The sequence below is a fragment of the Phasianus colchicus genome, chromosome 27 (genome assembly GCF_987193195.1).
Source record: "Phasianus colchicus chromosome 27, bPhaCol1.hap1.1, whole genome shotgun sequence".
Taxonomy (NCBI): domain Eukaryota; kingdom Metazoa; phylum Chordata; class Aves; order Galliformes; family Phasianidae; genus Phasianus; species Phasianus colchicus.
The window spans coordinates 2139075-2153448 of record NC_143462.1 but is presented as its reverse complement, the minus strand read 5'-3'; the positions used below and the strand labels follow the sequence as shown (position 1 = coordinate 2153448).

General features: G+C 60.7%; 1 protein-coding gene across 2 annotated transcripts in view; it reads left to right on the top strand.

Annotated features, from left to right (window-relative positions):
* Positions 1-14374, top strand: part of NPC1L1 (NPC1 like intracellular cholesterol transporter 1) — a 47864-nt gene that overhangs the window by 21773 nt on the left and 11717 nt on the right. For both annotated transcript variants that reach the window (XM_090125467.1, XM_090125466.1), the window contains exons 10-12: positions 4122-4211; positions 8814-9004; positions 11195-11322. In XM_090125467.1, the coding sequence (XP_089981593.1) occupies positions 4122-4211; positions 8814-9004; positions 11195-11322 (409 nt within the window). The remainder of the gene's footprint in view (positions 1-4121; positions 4212-8813; positions 9005-11194; positions 11323-14374) is intronic.

Here is a 14374-nt window from a genome sequence, read left to right as displayed (position 1 = left end):
GGGTGGGAATGGGAATGGGGTGAGTAGGGGGTGAGTATGGGAATGGGGTGGGTATGGGGTGGGAGTGGGGTGGGAATGGGGTGGGAATGGGGTGAGTATGGGAATGGGGTGGGTTTGGGGTGAGTATAGAGTGGGAGTGGGGTGGGAATGGGGTGAATGGGGTGAATATGGGGTGAGTATGGGAATGGGGTGGGTATGGGGTGAGTATGGGAATGGGGTGGGAATGGAGTGGGTTTGGGGTGGGGTGGGAGTGGGGTGGGAATGGGGTGAGTATGGGGTGGGAGTGGGGTGGGAATGGGAATGGGGTGAGTGTGGGAATGGGGTGAGTGTGGGTTGAGTATGGGAATGGGGTGGGGTGGTAGTGGGGTGGGAATGGGGTGGGTATGGATATGGGGTGGGTATGGGGTGGGTGTGGAGTGGGTGTGGGGTGGGGTGGGAATGAGAATGGGGTGAGTGTGGGAATGGGGTGAGTATGGGGTGGGAGTGGAGTGGGAATGGGGTGGGAATGGGGTCAGTATGGGAAGGGGGTGGGTATGGGGTGGGAGTGGGGTGGGAATGGGGTGGGAGTGGGGTGAGTATAGGGTGAGTATGGGAATGGGGTGAGTATGGGAATGGGGTGGGAATGGGGTGGGAGTGGGGTGGGAATGGGAATAGGCTGGGTGTGGGGTGGGTATGGGGTGGGTTTGGGGTGGGGTGGGTTTGGGAATGGGGTGAGTATGGGGTGGGAATGGGAATGGGGTGGGAGTGGGGTGAGTATAGGGTGAGTATGGGAATGGGGTGAGTATGGGAGTGGGGTGGGAGTGGGGTGGGAATGGGAATGGGGTGAGTATGGGGTGAGTATGGGAATGGGGTGGGAGTGGGGTGGGTATGGGGTGGGAATGGGGTGGGAATGGGAATGGGGTGAGTATGGGGTGGGTTTGGGGTGGGGTGGGAATGGGAATGGGGTGAGTATGGGGTGAGTATGGGAATGGGGTGGGTTTGGGGTGGAAATGGGGTGGGAGTGGGGTGGGAATAGGAATAGGGTGGGTTGGGTGTGGGTATGGGGTGGGAGTGGGGTGGGAGTGGGGTGGGAATGGGAATAGGGTGGGTGTGGGGTGGGTGTGGGTATGGGGTGGGTTTGGGGTGGGGTGGGAATGGGGTGAGTATGGGGTGGGAGTGGGGTGGGAATGGGAATGGGGTGAGTATAGGGTGAGTATGGGAATGGGGTGGTAATGCGGTGGGTATGGGGTGAGTATGGGGTGGGGTGGGAATGGGGTGGGTATGGGGTGGGTGTGTGGTGAGTATAGAGTGGGAGTGGGGTGGGAATGGGGTGAATGGGGTGGGTATGGGGTAAGTATGGGAATGGGGTGGGTATGGAGTGGGTTTGGGGTGGGGTGGGAGTGGGGTGGGTATGGGGTGAGTATGGGAATGGGGTGGGAGTGGGGTGGGAATGGGGTGGGTATGGATATGGGGTGGGTATGGATATGGGGTGGGTGTGGGGTGGGTGTGGGGTGCGGTGGGAATGAGAATGGGCTGAGTATGGGGTGAGTATGGGGTGGGAATGGGGTGGGAATGGGAATGGGGTGGGAGTGGGGTGGGTATGGGGTGAGTATGGGGTGGGAGTGGGGTGGGAATGGGAATGGGGTGAGTATAGGGTGAGTATGGGAATGGGGTGGGTATGGGGTGGGTATGGGGTGAGTATGGGAACGGGGTGGGAGTGGGGTGGGAATGGGGTGGGTATGGATATGGGGTGGGTATGGATATGGGGTGGGTATGGGGTGGGTGTGGGGTGCGGTGGGAATGAGAATGGGCTGAGTATGGGGTGAGTGTGGGGTGGGAATGGGAATGGGGTGGGAGTGGGGTGAGTATAGGGTGAGTATGGGAATGGGGTGATTATGGGGTGGGGTGGGAATGGGAATGGGGTGGGAATGGGGTGAGTATGGGAATGGGGTGGGAACGGGGTGGGTATGGGAATGGGGTGAGTATGGGGTGGGTATGGGGTGGGAGTGGGGTGGGTGTCGGGTGGGAATGGGAATGGGGTGGGTATGGGGTGGGGTGGGAATGAGAATGGGATGAGTATGGGGAGAGTATGGGAACGGGGTGAGTATGGGAATGGGGTGGGAGTGGGGTGGGTTTGGGGTGGGGTGGGTGTAGGGTGGGTGTGGGTATGGGGTGGATTTGGGGTGGAAATGGAAATGGGGTGGGAGGGGGGTAGGAATGGGAATGGGGTGGGTGTGGGGTGGGGTGGGGGTGGGAATAATGGGAATGGGTGGGAATGTGGATGGGATGGGAATGGATATGGGGAGGGTGTGGGGTGGGGTGGGAATGGGGTGGGTATGGGGTATGGGGTAGGAATAGGATCGTGGATCTGGGTTTGTGGCTATGGAATCATGGCTGTGGGTTCCTGGCTATGGGATCATGGCTCTGGGATCGGGGCTGTGGGTCAGGGCTGTGGGTCAGGGCGCTGTGGGTCAGGGCGCTGTGGGTCAGGCTGTGGGTCAGGGCTGTGGGGTCAGGGCTGTGGGTCGGGCTGTGGGTCAGGCTGTGGGTCCGGGCTGTGGGTCGGGCTGTGGGTCAGGGTGCTGTGGGTCAGGCTGTGGGTCAGGCTGTGGGTCAGGGCTGTGGGTCGGGCTGTGGGTCAGGCTGTGGGTCAGGCTGTGGGTCGGGGCGCTGTGGGTCAGGCTGTGGGTCAGGCTGTGGGTCAGGGCTGTGGGTCAGGCTGTGGGTCAGGCTGTGGGTCAGGCTGTGGGTCGGGGCGCTGTGGGTCAGGCTGTGGGTCAGGGCTGTGGGTCAGGGCTGTGGGGTCAGGCTGTGGGTCAGGCTGTGGGTCAGGGCTGTGGGTCAGGCTGTGGGTCAGGCTGTGGGTCAGGGCTGTGGGTCGGGCTGTGGGTCAGGCTGTGGGTCAGGCTGTGGGTCGGGGCGCTGTGGGTCAGGCTGTGGGTCAGGGCTGTGGGTCAGGGCTGTGGGGTCAGGCTGTGGGTCAGGGCTGTGGGTCAGGCTGTGGGTCAGGCTGTGGGTCAGGGCTGTGGGTCAGGGCTGTGGGTCAGGCTGTGGGTCAGGCTGTGGGTCAGGGCTGTGGGTCAGGCTGTGGGTCGGGGCTGTGGGTCAGGCTGTGGGTCAGGGCGCTGTGGGTCAGGCTGTGGGTCAGGCTGTGGGTCAGGGCGCTGTGGGTCGGGCTGTGGGTCAGGGCTGTGGGTCGGGCTGTGGGTCAGGCTGTGGGTCAGGGCTGTGGGTCGGGGCTGTGGGTCAGGGCTGTGGGTCACGCTGTGGGTCAGGCTGGGGGTCAGGCTGTGGGTCAGGCTGTGGGTCGGGCTGTGGGTCAGGCTGGGGGTCAGGCTGTGGGTCAGGGCTGTGGGTCAGGCTGTGGGTCAGGCTGTGGGTCAGGGCGCTGTGGGTCAGGCTGTGGGTCAGGGCGCTGTGGGTCAGGCTGTGGGTCAGGCTGTGGGTCAGGGCGCTGTGGGTCGGGCTGTGGGTCAGGGCTGTGGGTCGGGGCTGTGGGTCAGGGCTGTGGGTCACGCTGTGGGTCAGGCTGGGGGTCAGGCTGTGGGTCAGGGCTGTGGGTCAGGCTGTGGGTCAGGGTGCTGTGGGTCAGGCTGTGGGTCAGGCTGTGGGTCAGGGCTGTGGGTCAGGGCTGTGGGTCAGGGCTGTGGGGTCAGGCTGTGGGTCAGGCTGTGGGTCAGGGCTGTGGGTCAGGCTGTGGGTCGGGCTGTGGGTCAGGCTGTGGGTCAGGGCTGTGGGTCAGGGCTGTGGGTCAGGCTGTGGGTCAGGCTGTGGGTCAGGGCGCTGTGGGTCGGGCTGTGGGTCAGGGCTGTGGGTCAGGGCTGTGGGTCAGGGCTGTGGGTCAGGGCTGTGGGTCGGGCTGTGGGTCAGGGCTGTGGGTCAGGGCTGTGGGTCGGGCTGTGGGTCGGGCTGTGGGGTCAGGGCTGTGGGTCAGGGCTGTGGGTCGGGCTGTGGGTCAGGCTGTGGGTCAGGGCTGTGGGTCGGGCTGTGGGTCAGGGCGCTGTGGGTCAGGCTGTGGGTCAGGCTGTGGGTCGGGCTGTGGGTCAGGGCGCTGTGGGTCAGGCTGTGGGTCAGGCTGTGGGTCAGGCTGTGGGTCGGGGCGCTGTGGGTCAGGGCTGTGGGTCAGGCTGTGGGTCCCGCAGGTGCTGCTGTTCCTGGCCCTGGCGTTCTGCGGGCTGTACCTCATGCTGCAGCTGGAGGTGGGCCTGGACCAGGAGCTCTCCATGCCCACGGTGCGTGGGGTTGGGCGGCGCTGGGCACGGCCGCCTCGGGGCCGGCATCCCCCATGTGGGGCCACCTGGGGCCACCATGTCCCCAATTGGGGCCACCATGTCCCATTCGGGGTCAACCTGTCCCCATGTGGGGTCACCATGTCCCATTTAGGGTCCCCACATCCACATTTGGAGACACTTGGTGCCACCATGTCCCATTTGGGGTCGGCCTGTCCCTATTTGGAGACACTTGGTGCCACCATGTCCCATTTGGGGTCGGCCTGTCCCTATTTGGGGTCCCAATGTCCCTATTTGGAGAAACTTGGGGTCACCATGTCCCCATTTGGGGTCAACCCGTCCCCATTTAGGGTCAACCTGTCCCCATTCGGGGTCAACCTGTCCCCTTGTGGGGGTCCCCATGTCCCCATTTGGAGGCACTTGGGGCCACCATGTCCCCATTTGGGGTCAACCTGTTCCCATTTGGGGTCCCTATGTCCCCATTTGGAGACACTTGGAGCCACCATGTCCCATTTGGGGTCGGCCTGTCCCTATTTGGGGTCACCATGTCCCTATTTGGAGAAACTTGGTGCCACCATGTCCCCATTTGGGGTCAACCTGTCCCTTTTTGGAGACACTTGGGGCCACCATGTCCCCATGTGGGATCACCATGTCCCCATTTAGGGTCCCCACGTCCCCATTTGGAGACACTTGGTGCCACCATGTCCCCATTTGCGGTCAACCTGTCCCCATTTGGTGAATCCTGGGGCCACCAATCCTCCAGTTGGGGTCACCATGTCCCCGTTTGGGGTCTCAATGTCCCTATTTCGAGACACTTGGTGCCACCATGTCCCCATTTGGGGTCAAGCTGTCCCCATTTGGGGTCCCCACGTCCCCATTTGAAGACTCTTGGTGCCACCATGTCCCATTTGGGGTCCCCACGTCCCCATTTGAAGACACTTGGGGCCACCATGTCCCATTTGGGGTCGACCTGTCCCTATTTAGGGTCTCCATGTCCCCATTTGGAGACACTTGGTGCCACCATGTCCCCATTTGGGGTCAACCTGTCCCCATTTGGGGTCTCCATGTCCCCATTTGCAGACACTTGGTGCCACCATGTCCTCATTTAGGGTCAACCTGTCCCCATTTATGGTCCCCACGTCCCCATTTTGAGACACCTGGGGCCACCATGTCCCCATTTGGGGTCTCCATGTCCCTATTTGGTGTCACTTGGTGCCACCATGTCCCATTTGGGGTCTAGCTGTCCCCATTTAGGGTGCCCACATCCCCATTTTGAGACACTTGGTGCCACCATGTCCCCATTTGGGGTCAGCCTGTCCCTATTTAGGGTCTCCATGTCCCCATTTGGAGACACTTGGTGCCACCATGTCCCCATTTGCGGTCAACCTGTCCCCATTTGGAGAATCCTGGGGCCACCAATCCTCCATTTGGGGTCACCATGTCCCCGTTTGGGGTCTCAATGTCCCTATTTGGGGACACTTGGTGCCACCATGTCCCCATTTAGGGTCAACCTGTCCCTGTTTGAAGACACTTGGGGCCACCATGTCCCATTTGGCGTCAAGCTGTCCCCATTTGGGGTCCCCACGTCCCCCTTTGGAGACACTTGGTGCCTCCATGTCCCCATGTGGGGTCACCATGTCCCCATTTGGGGTTCCCATGTCCCCATTTTGAGACACCTGGGGCCACCATGTCCCCATTTGGGGTCACCATGTCCCCATTTGGAGACACTTGGTGCCACCGTATCCCCATTTAGGGTCAACCTGTCCCTGTTTGAAGACACTTGGTGCCACCATGTCCCATTTGGCGTCAAGCTGTCCCCATTTAGGGTCCCCACGTCCCCCTTTGGAGACACTTGGTGCCACCATGTCCCCATTTGGGGTCTACCTGTCCCCATTTGGGGTCCCCATGTCCCCATTTGGACACACTTGGTGACTCCATGTACCATTTGGGGTCAAGCTCTCCCCATTTGGGGTCTCCATTTCCCCATTTGGAGACACTTGGGGCCACCATGTCCCCATGTGGGGTCACCATGTCCCCATTTAGGGTCCTCACGTCCCCATTTTGAGACCCTTGGAGCCACCATGTCCCCATTTGGGGTCAAGCTGTCTCCATTTGGGGTCCCCACGTCTGCATTTGGAGACACTTGGTGCCACCATGTCCCCGTGTGGGGTCACCATGTCCCCATTTAGGGTCTCCATTTCCCCATTTGGAGACACTTGGTGCCACCATGTCCCCGTGTGGGGTCACCATGTCCCCATTTAGGGTCCCCATGTCCCCATTTGGGGTCAATCTGTCCCCATTTGGAGACACTTGGAGCCACCATGTCCCCATTTGGGGTCAAGCTGTCCCCATTTAGGGTCCCCACGTCCCCGTTTGGAGACACTTGGTGCCACCATGTCCCCATGTGGGGTCCGCCTGTCACCATTAGGGGTCAACCTGTCCCCATTTTGAGACACTTGGAGCCACCATGTCCCCATTTAGGGTCCCCACGTCCCCATTTGGGGTCACCATGTCCCCATTTGAAGACACTTGGAGCCACCATGTCCCCATGTGGGGTCACCATGTCCCCATTTAGGGTCCCCATGTCCCCATTTTGAGACACTTGGAGCCACCATGTCCCCATTTGGGGTCAACCTGTCCCCATTTGGGGTCACCATGTCCCCATTTGAAGACACTTGGTGCCACCATGTCCTCATTTAGGGTCAATCTGTCCCCATTTGTGGTCCCCATGTCCCCATTTGGGGTCTCCATGTCCCCATTTGGAGACACTTGGGGCCACCATGTCTTCATTGGGGGTCACCATGTCCCCATTTGGGGTCCCCACGTCTGCATTTGGAGACACTTGGTGCCTCCATGTCCCCATGTGGGGTCACCATGTCCCCATTTTGTCTCCATGTCCCCATTTGGAGACACTTGGGGCCACCATGTCCCCATTTGGGGTCCCCAAGTCCCCATTTGGGGCCACTTGGTGCCACCATGTCCCATTTGCGGTCAACCTGTCCCCATTTGGTGAATCCTGGGGCCACCAATCCTCCAGTTGGGGTCACCATGTCCCCGTTTGGGGTCTCAATGTCCCTATTTCGAGACACTTGGTGCCACCATGTCCCATTTGGGGTCAACCTGTCCTTTTTTGGAGACACTTGGGGCCACCATGTCCCCATGTGGGGTCACCATGTCCCCATTTAGGGTTCCCATGTCCCCATTTCGAGACACTTGGAGCCACCATGTCCCCATTTAGGGTCCCCACGTCCCCATTTGGGGCCACTTGGTGCCACCATGTGCCCATTTAGGGTCCACCTGTCCCCATTTGGGGTCAGCCTGTTCCCATCTGGGGTCCCCACGTCCCCATTTGGGGCCACTTGGTGCCTCCATGTCCCCATTTAGGGTCCCCATGTCCCCATTTGGAGACACTTGGAGCCACCATGTCCCCATTTGGGCTCCCCATGTCCCCATTTAGGGTTCCCATGTCCCCATTTGGGGCCACTTGGTGCCACCACGTCCCCATGTGGGGTCACCATGTCCCCATTTAGGGTCCTCACGTCCCCATTTTGAGACCCTTGGAGCCACCATGTCCCCATTTGGGGTCAAGCTGTCTCCATTTGGGGTCCCCACGTCTGCATTTGGAGACACTTGGTGCCACCATGTCCCCATGTGGGGTCACCATGTCCCCATTTAGGGTCCCCATGTCCCCATTTGGGGTCAATCTGTCCCTTTTTGGAGACACTTGGGGCCACCATGTCCCCATTTGGGGTCAGCCTGTCCCCATTTGGGGTCCCCATGTCCCCATTTTGGGTTTCCATGTCCCCATTTGGGGCCACTTGGTGCCTCCATGTCCCATTTGGGGTCCCCACGTCCCCATTTGGGGCCACTTGGTGCCACCATGTCCCCATTTGGGGTCCACCTGTCCCCATTTGGGGTCCCCACGTCCCCATTTGGGGCCACTTGGTGCCACCATGTCCTCATTTGGGGTCACCATGTCCCCATTTAGGGTCCCCACGTCCCCATTTGGGGCCACTTGGTGCCACCATGTCCCCATTTGGGGTCCACCTGTCCCCATTTGGGGTCCCCATGTCCCCATTTTGGGTTTCCATGTCCCCATTTGGGGCCACTTGGTGCCACCACGTCCCCATTTAGGGTCCCCATGTCCCCATTTCGAGACACTTGGAGCCACCATGTCCCATTTGGGGTCAACCTGTCCCCATTTGGGGTCAACCTGTCCTCATTTGGGGTCCCCATGTCCCCATTTGGAGACACTTGGTGCCACCATGTCCCATTTGGGGTCCACCTGTCCCCATGTGGGGTCCCCACGTCCCCATTTGGAGACACTTGGAGCCACCATGTCCCATTTGGGGTCCCCATGTCCCATTTGGGCTCCCCATGTCCCCATTTTGGGTTTCCATGTCCCCATTTGGGGCCACTTGGTGCCACCACGTCCCCATTTGGGGTCCACCTGTCCCCATTTAGGGTCCCCACGTCCCACACGCTGTCCCCACATCCCAATTCGGTGCCACCCCGTCCCCATCCGCGCACGCGGCGCCGCTCGGTGGCTTTTGGGGCCCCCGCCGTGCTTGGGGCCGCCCCGCAGCGCTGACCCCACACCCGCAGGACTCGTACATGCTGCAGTACTTCGCGGACATGGCGCGGTACCTGCAGGTGGGGCTGCCCACCTTCTTCGTCACCACGGCCGGCTTCGACTTCAGCAGCACCGCGGGCACCAACGCCGTGTGCTCCAGCGCCGGCTGCGACAACGACTCGCTGACGCAGACCATCCAATACGCCACGCTCTTCCCCAACGTGTGAGTGGGATTTGGGGAGGGGGGGCTGCCCTACAGCCGGCCCATCCCCACCCGGTACCCACCTGGGTCAGCATCATCCCGCATCTGGGGTCACCAACCCCCTTTTGGGGTCACCAACCCCCATCTGGGGTCATCATCCCCCTTTTGGGGTCACCAACCCCCATCTGGGTCACCATCCCCCCATTTGGGATCACCATCCCCCCATTTGGGATCACCATCCCCCCATTTGGGGTCACCATTCCCCATCTGGGGTCATCATCCCCCTTTTGGGGTCACCATCCCACATCTGGGGTCACCATCCCCCTTTTGGGGTCACCAACCCCCATCTGGGGTCACCAACCCCCATCTGGGGTCACCATCCCCCTTTTGGGGTCACCAACCCCCGTCTGGGGCCACCATCCCCCTTTTGGGGTCACCATCCCCCATTTGGCATCACCATCCCACCAAATGGGGACATCTGGGGTCGCCATCCCCCATCTGGGGTCACCATCCCCCTTTTGGGGTCACCATCCCCCATCTGGGGTCACCACCCCCCATTTGGGGTCACCAACCCCCCACCTAGGTCACCAACCCCCATCTGGGGCCACCATCCCCCATCTGGTGTCACCTCCCTCATCTGGGGTCATCATCCCCCTTTTGGGGTTACAACCCCCATCTGGGGTCACCATCCCCCGCAAATGGGGACACCTGGGATCACCATGCCCCCATCTGGGGTCACCAACCCCCATCTGGGGTCACCAACCCCCATTTGGGGTCACCAACCCCCATCTGGGTCACCATCCCCCATTTGGGGTCATCATCCCCCATCTGGGGTCACCATCCCCCCCAAATGGGGACACCTGGGATCACCATCCCCCCATTTGGGGTCACCATCCCCCTTTTGGGGTCACCATCCCCCATCTGGGGTCATCATCCCCCATTTGGGGTCACCAACCCCCATCTGGGGCCACCATCCCCCTTTTGGGGTCATCAACCCCCGTCTGGGGTCACCAACCCCCATTTGGCATCACCATCCCCCATCTGGGGTCACCAACCCCCATCTGGGGCCACCATCCCCCTTTTGGGGTCATCATCCCCTATCTGGAGTCATAACCTCCATCTGGGGTCACCATCCCCCATCTGGGGTCACCATTCCCCATTTGGCATCACCATCCCACCAAATGGGGACATCTGGTGTCACCACCCCCCATTTGGGATCACCACCCCCCATCTGGGGTCACCAACCCCCATCTGGGGTCAACATCCCCTTTTTGGGGTCATCATCCCCCTTTTGGGGTCACCACCCCCCATCTGGGGTCACCAACCCCCCACCTGGGTCACCACCCCCATCTGGGGTCACCATCCCCCATCTGGGGTCACCATCCCCCTTTTGGGGTCACCATCCCCCCTTTGGGGTTACAACCCCCATCTGGGATCACCATCCCCCCATCTGGGGTCACCAACCCCCATCTTGGGTCACCATCCCCTATCTGGGGTCATCATCCCCCTTTTGGGGTCACCAACCCCCATCTGGGGTCAGCATCCCCCCATTTGGGGTCACCACCCCCCATCTGGTGTCACCATCCCCCCATCTGGGGTCACCATCCCCCATTTGGGGTAACCACCCCCCATCTGGTGTCACCATCCCCCCATCTGGGGTCACCATCCCCCATTTGGGGTAACCACCCCCCATCTGGGGTCACCATCCCCCCATCTGGGGTCACCATCCCCCCATTTGGGGTCACCACCTCCATCTGGGATCACCATCCCCCAATGGGGTCACCATCCCCCATTTGGCATCACCATTCCCCATTTGGGGTCACCACCCCCATGTGGGTGCACTTGGTGTCACCATACCTCCACATGGGGACACTTGGGGCTGATTTGGGGTCCCCATCCCCCATTTGGGGTCACCATGTCCCCATGTGGGGCCACCATGTCCCTATTTGGAGACACTTGGGGTCACCATGTCCCCATTTGGGGTCACCATGTCCCCATGTGGGGCCACCGTGTCCCTATTTGGAGACACTTGGGGCCCCCATGTCCCCATTTGGGGTCACCGTGTCCCCATCTGGAGACACTTGGGGCCACCATCGCTCCACATGGGGACACGTGGGGCTGATTTGGGTCCCCACCCCCATTTGGGTCCCCCCCCCATTGGGGTCCCCATGTCCCCATTGTGTCCCCACCCGCTGACCGCGCTGCCCCCAGCTCGTTCCTGGCCATCCCCGCCACGTCGTGGCTGGACGACTTCCTGGACTGGCTGAGCCCCACCGCGCGCTGCTGCCGCGTCCACAGCGCCGCCAACGGCAGCGGGGGGTTCTGCGCCTCCACCGACTGTGAGCGGGCCGGAAGTGGGGCGGAAGTGGGGCGGAAGTGGGGTGGAAATGGGGTGGAAGTGGGGCGGAAGTGGGGTGGTGGGGTGGAAATGGGGCGGAAGTGGGGCGGAAGTGGGGTGGAAGTGGGGTGGAAGTGGGGTGGAAGTGGGGCGGAAGTGGGGTGGAAGTGGGGTGGAAATGGGGCGGAAGTGGGGCGGAAGTGGGGCGGAAGTGGGGTGGAAGTGGGGCGGAAGTGGGGTGGAAGTGGGGTGGAAATGGGGCGGAAGTGGGGCGGAAGTGGGGCGGAAGTGGGGCGGAAGTGGGGCGGAAATGGGGCGGAAGTGGGGCGGAAGTGGGGTGGTGGGGTGGAAATGGGGCGGAAGTGGGGTGGAAGTGAGGTGGTGGGGTGGAAGTGGGGTGGAAGTCGGGTGGAAATGGGGTGGAAGTGGGGTGGAAGTGGGGTGGTGGGGTGGAAATGGGGTGGGAATGGGGTGGTGGGGTGGTGGGGTGATATATGGGTGATGGGGTGATAAATGGGGTTGTGGGGTGGAAATGGGTGATATATGGGGTGATGGGGTGATCAGTGGGTGATGGGGTGATAAGTGGGGTTATGGGGTGGAAATGGGGTGGAAATGGGGTGATCAATGGGTGATAAATGGGGTGATAAATGGGGTGGTGGGGGGAATGGGGTGATAAATGGGGTTATGGGGTGATATATGGGGTGATATATGGGGTGATATAAGGGGTGATTAATGGGGTGATGAGGGGAAATGGGGTGGTGGGATGATGGGGTGGAAATGGGGTGATGGGGTTATGGGGTGATCAATGGGGTGATAAGGTGATAAATGGGGTGATGGGGTTATGGGGTGGTGGGGTGTAAGTGGGTGATGGGGTGATAAATGAGGGGGGTGTAAATGGGGTGATAAAGGGGGTGGTAAATGGGGTTATAGGGTGGTGAGGTGATGGGATTATGGGGTGATAAATGGGGTGATGAGGTGATGGGATTATGGGGTTGTGGGGTGATAAATGGGGTGCTGGGGTGGTGGGGTTGTGGGGCGATGGGGTGATAGATGGGTTCTTGGCGGTGGGGTGGCGATCATTGGGGTCCCATCGGAACGGGGCCATCGGGATCCTGCTGGGATCTCAGAAGCTCCCGGACCCCATTGGGTTCTTGTGAGGTTCCCACCGGGAGCTGCAGCGGGGCTGCACTGGGCTCCCACAAAGACCCCATAAATCCACACCCCATATCCACACCCCATAAATCCACATCCCATAAATCCACACCCCATAAATCCACGCCCCATATCCACACCCCATAAATCCAAACCCCATAAATCCACACCCCATATCCACACCCCATAAATCCACACCCCATAAATCCAAACCCCATAAATCCACACCCCATATCCACACCCCATATCCACACCCCATAAATCCACACCCCATATCCACACCCCATATCCAAACCCCATAAATCCACACCCCATATCCACACCCCATATCCACACCCCATAAATCTACACCCCATAAATCCACACCCCATAAATCCACACCCCATATCCTTTCCCATACACCCACACCCCATACCCCGACCCCATACACCCATACCCCATATCCCCACACCTCATACACCCACACCCTATATACCCACCCCATATCCCTTCCCATATATCCACACCCTATATACCCACACCCCATACCCGTTCCCATACACCCACACCCCATAAACCCACACCCCATATCCCCACCCCATACCTGTTTCCCATGTACCCGTATCCCATATCCACCCCATACACCCACACCCCATAAACCCACACCCCATATCCATTCCCATATACCCACACCCTATATACCCACCCCATATCCCCGCACCCTATACACTCACACCCCATACCCATTCCTATGCACCCATCCCCTATATGCCCCCACCCTATATCCCCCCACCCTATATGCCCCCACCCTATATCCCCACACCCTATACTCACACGCCATACACCCACCCCATACCTGTCTCCCATATACCCACCCCATATCCACCCCATACCCCCACACCCCATATCCATACCCCATATCCATTCCCATACACCCGCACCCTATATACTCACACCCCATATACCATGCCCCCATACCCTATATCCCCCCACCCCATACACCCACCCCATATCCCATACACCCACCCCATATTCCACCCCATATCCCACCCCATACCCATGTCCCACGCACCCACCCCACATTCGACCCCATATCCCACACACCCAACCCCTTATCGCACCCCATATCCCATATCCCACCCCATATCCCACACCCCATCCCATATCCCATACCCCCACCCCACACCCCACCCCACATCCCACCCCATATCCCATACCCCCACTCCATACCCCACACACCCACCCCACATCCCACACCCCACCGCATATCCCACACCCCACCCCATATTCCATACCCCCACCCCACAACCCCATACCCCATATCCCACACCCCACCCCATATCCCATAGCCCCACCCCACAACCCACCCCCTATTGCACCCCATATCCCATATCCCACCCCATGCCCATATCCCACACACCCACCCCATATCCCACCCCATATCCCACACCCCACCCCATATCCCACACCCCACCCCATATCCCATACCCCCACCCCACACCCCACCCCATATCCCGTACCCCCACCCCACATCCCACACCCCACCCCATATCCTGTACCCCCACCCCACATCCCACCCCCTGTTGCACCCCATATCCCATATCCCACCCCATGCCCATATCCCACACACCCACCCCATATCCCACCCCATATCCCACACCCCACCCCATATCCCATACCCCCACCCCACATCCCACCCCATATCCCGTACCCCCACCCCCACATCCCACCCCCTGTTGCACCCCATATCCCATATCCCACCCCATACCCATACCCCACACACCCACCCCATATCCCATACCCCCACCCCACACCCCGCCCCACATCCCACACCCCACCCCATATCCCATACCCCCACCCCACATCCAACCCCATATCCCACACACCCACCCCACATCCCACACCCCACCCCATGCCCATAC